This window comes from Rhincodon typus, chromosome 31, assembly GCF_021869965.1.
Source record: "Rhincodon typus isolate 14 chromosome 31, sRhiTyp1.1, whole genome shotgun sequence".
In the NCBI taxonomy this organism is placed as follows: Eukaryota; Metazoa; Chordata; class Chondrichthyes; order Orectolobiformes; family Rhincodontidae; genus Rhincodon; species Rhincodon typus.
Window position 1 is genome coordinate 9,392,922 of NC_063362.1, and position 3,766 is coordinate 9,396,687.

The 3,766-nt window shown below is 38.6% G+C and overlaps 1 protein-coding gene across 2 annotated transcripts in view; it reads right to left on the reverse strand.

Moving 5' to 3' along the window:
* Positions 1-743: 743 nt before the first annotated feature.
* The window catches only part of LOC109926518 (RING finger protein 223), a 4,754-nt gene continuing 1,731 nt past the window's right edge, over positions 744-3,766 (reverse strand). For both annotated transcript variants that reach the window (XM_048614991.1, XM_020526363.2), the window contains one exon: positions 744-3,073. In XM_048614991.1, coding sequence (XP_048470948.1) covers positions 2,410-3,066 — 657 coding nt within the window. In that variant the 5' untranslated portion in view covers positions 3,067-3,073 and the 3' untranslated portion in view covers positions 744-2,409. The remainder of the gene's footprint in view (positions 3,074-3,766) is intronic.

Below are 3,766 nucleotides of genomic sequence, written 5' to 3' on the forward strand. Positions count from 1 at the left end.
CACTAGCAAATGTAACAACTGGATTAGTTCAGAGCATACCAGACCTAGAAATCTGCACAGCACTGTATTCCTGTTGTGGCAGCATTTCAGTTCCTAGCTGCAGAATAACATACCTGGAGAACTAGTTTTTGTAAAAGCCATCATGTATACAGGGATTAGAAGTAACTGCAAAATTTGCATTACATCATGTGTACCAAAATGTAAAATCCTCAGGAAGACTTTTAATTTTCTCACCTCCACACCCTTAAAGATTTTGCATGATTTCAATACAATTGACTTTAACTCAATTTGCTTCAACATTTGGGGAGAAAAGGTAGAGTGGCTTTCAGCTGTTTCATACATTTGAATGTTCACTAAACAGGTGACCTTGGAATGCATGAGGAATAATTTGTATTGACAAAGTACTCCAAACATTAACTTAAAATTGCTTACTTTTCTGTAGCAAGTCATTTGTACACACACGCATGCAAATAATATTAGATCGGTAGAGAATTAGCAGTCATTTTCTTGTTTAGAACAAAGTTGTTCTGAGTAATACTTGGTCGTGCAGGAGATGCATGGAGAAGGCTTATGAAGCAAGAGACAAAATGTTTTAATTTGTTTTCCAGCTTCCGGTCTAAGACTGCATTAACCAATAGTTTGGCAAGACAACAGGTGGATTGAAAAAAAAAATCAGTAAGGCTTTAAAATCTTAAACCATTTAGTTTAAATAGCATTTTAAAAGAATCTTAAGAGGCAGAAAATGAAAAACCTAAAAAAAAAACTTTATTGAAATTGTGCTATGTCCTTCATTTACACAAAGTTACGATACTCAAATTTAAGAATTAGCAACCCAATTAGTTGCAAACTAACACGTTTTAAGATTCTGTTCATTTTAAAAAAGGTATTGTTTTCTCTCGCTTTTAAAATTTGCATAATTTGAATCACAAAGACCCAGCTCAAAATTGATCCCAAGTCTAGCAGAGTACAGATATTGTATAATACAATTCAAAAAAATACACAGTTACAATGTCCTTAAAGCTGTTATGTCGTGTTTGAGATTGTACAGAAAAACGTACTGCGGTTCTAGAGCTTCATTGTGAAGCAGTTCAGGGGATGTAATAATCTCGCATTGAAGAGAGATTAGCAGTCACTATTAATAGTAAATGTTGCAATATAAAGACCACATTTTAGTAATGGAGGAGCCTTTAACAAACCAAATACATAAATATAACTTTTGGAAAGCTATTTGATAATGTCCTAAAGGACAGTGGTTACTGTACATGTTTCCAATAAAAATAAAAGGGATTAATTCAAGTGTCAAGGGCTGATTTACACTGGATTGGTAAAGAGATCCCAGACACTTCAGATACTGACACTAAGCCGAATCATGGTGGAGCCATTATTGCAGCTGGGATAAGAGTAAGCACTTGTGCCAAATAGGTGACAAAAACAAGAAGGTTATTTACATTTCCAGTGCAAAAGACCAATTGTTGATTCAGAATTGGAATAGATAAGGAAGAGGATTTTATATTTCTAGCACCAGTGGATTCTATACATGCTGCTTTAGCTGGTTATATTGAATTTTGGGAAAGGTTTATACAAACATAAAAGGGCAAGAAAAGCACATGCAACAAATTGAGACCACAGTACACGTATAAACCCTTAAAATTGGCATATTGCTAGATCTAACCCACCAGATTTTAACCAATCCCTTCCTGAGGGAGGGGATTTGGTCATTGCCAAAGAGGCATTAGAGTGAACTATAGTGGAAGTCATTTTCAAGTTAACCAGTTGATCAAAAAACAAAAAAAAAAAGTGCTCAACAGACACAAACTAGTCATTGACTTTGCTGATTAGGCAGCGAATTGTTAAGTGAACTTTTGTAACATTTAAAGCTTTTCCTACCTAATTGAGAAAGCTGTACATAAAATCACCGAGTGACATAAAAGGAAGTGCTTTACATAACCACAATATTTCACCAAGTGCTTACATATTTCTATTAAAAAAGTGAACGTCAAACATTTCCCAGCAAGTATTCTGGACTCATTGTTTTTGCTTTTCTTTAAAAAGAAACTGCAGATAATTGACAAAATTTGTTTAAACAAAAAAACAAAAAAAAAAGGCCAGTTGATGTTCTCATTAAACCTTTAGGGTCCTCATTTGCACGACTGTCACCATTTGATAAAAGTTTCTTTGTTAGCCACACGCTAGTGCATTGTGAAGCAATTAAGATTTAGCATACAATCTCTGCTGGTCCTAGAACCAAAAACCTTATAGTAAAGTTGGATATTATTTCTTGCAGTGTTTGGCTCTATGAAAGTTTTGTTGAAGGTTCACAGTCAAGTAATTCAAAGTTCAGCAAAACGTCCAGTGTCATACAATGCACCAGCTCTACATTTAAAAATAAAGTCACTTGCCCTCCCAAGATTATATTGTAGTATTGATAGGGGCAGATGTTGGAGGAGGTTTACGAGCACAGGTTAGATTTTGTGTGGTAATTGCACATCGGAGTGGCCATAACACAGTGCCAAGGAAAATTATGAGTACCAGTATAAATAGCACCAGTCTCTTCCAGTCACGAAAGAGGCCAAAGCAATTCAGTAGTCGGTTGTCTGTCAATGTGGCAGGAGCTGAATTTTCTTGTTTCGTTTCACCAATGTCAATACAGATACAAAAGTCAGAATTACCAGGCTCTTTTGAGTTCTTGCAGCACAGTTTCTTGCCTTCCAACCATACTGGTTCTTCAAGCTGCAGCTGAGGTGGGAGCTGGGAGAGTAGCTCCTGACTTGTTTTTAAGGCAGGGGTCCCATTGTCAGGCAATGCCGTCTGGCTCCTGCAAAGCGGGCAGACGATATCAGATGACTGGTCAGCTGGTATGCTTGCTGCAAGTCTGGCCAGACACTCCAAGCAGAAGACATGCTGGCATTGCAGCAGCTTGGGAGTCTTGAAGACATTGTCATAGGAACTGAAGCAGATAGTACACTCCAGACCTCCAACTGAGCTCCCATCAGGGTTTTCCACATAAGAGCAGACTTCCCCAGGAGAAGAGTCTTCAGTGTGCCATACCTCAGTGGCAGCAGACATTGTGCACCTGATGGAATTAAAATACAAAACATTGGGAAGCTGATACTTCTGAGAGGCAATGAATACATGCAAGGCTTTATTGAGGCAGAAGGCTACAGTGACATGCACCACTGCTGTTTCGAAGGAGACTAACATCCATTTTAAAAACTGCAGTCAAATTTGGGAGAAGAAACAAGGGACTTGAGAAGCTTGACCCTGACTACAAAAGGAAACTAATGCCAATCAAATTTTCTGTTTGTTTAAAACAAGTTAACAGGTTCATACCCTATAATGCATTTTCTGGAAGGGAGGAACCATTTGTTGCTTCTCACAACCAACTGAACCCAGCAGTAACAACATTATTGCTGTTCTAGCAATGCCCCAGCATTAAAAAGAGGTTGTTACTGACTGATACTGGCCCACATCCCCAAGGAAGATTAGCCCACAGAAATAGGAACAAAGAAAAAAAAAAGCAGGCCATTCAGCCCCTCAAGCCTGCTTTGCCATTGAATAGGATCACTGCTGGAGAGTGTGGAAAAAGGGAATACAGACCAAGAAACAGCAGGTCTCAAAAGCCACTTTATCAACCAACATTGGTCAGCAGCCAGTCTCAGACAAGGTGCAGTACAATAATTTCTGAAGGAGGGTCTAGGCCCGAAACGTCAGCCTTCCTCCTGCTCTGATGCTGCTTGGCCTGCTGCGTTCATCCAGCTCTACACCT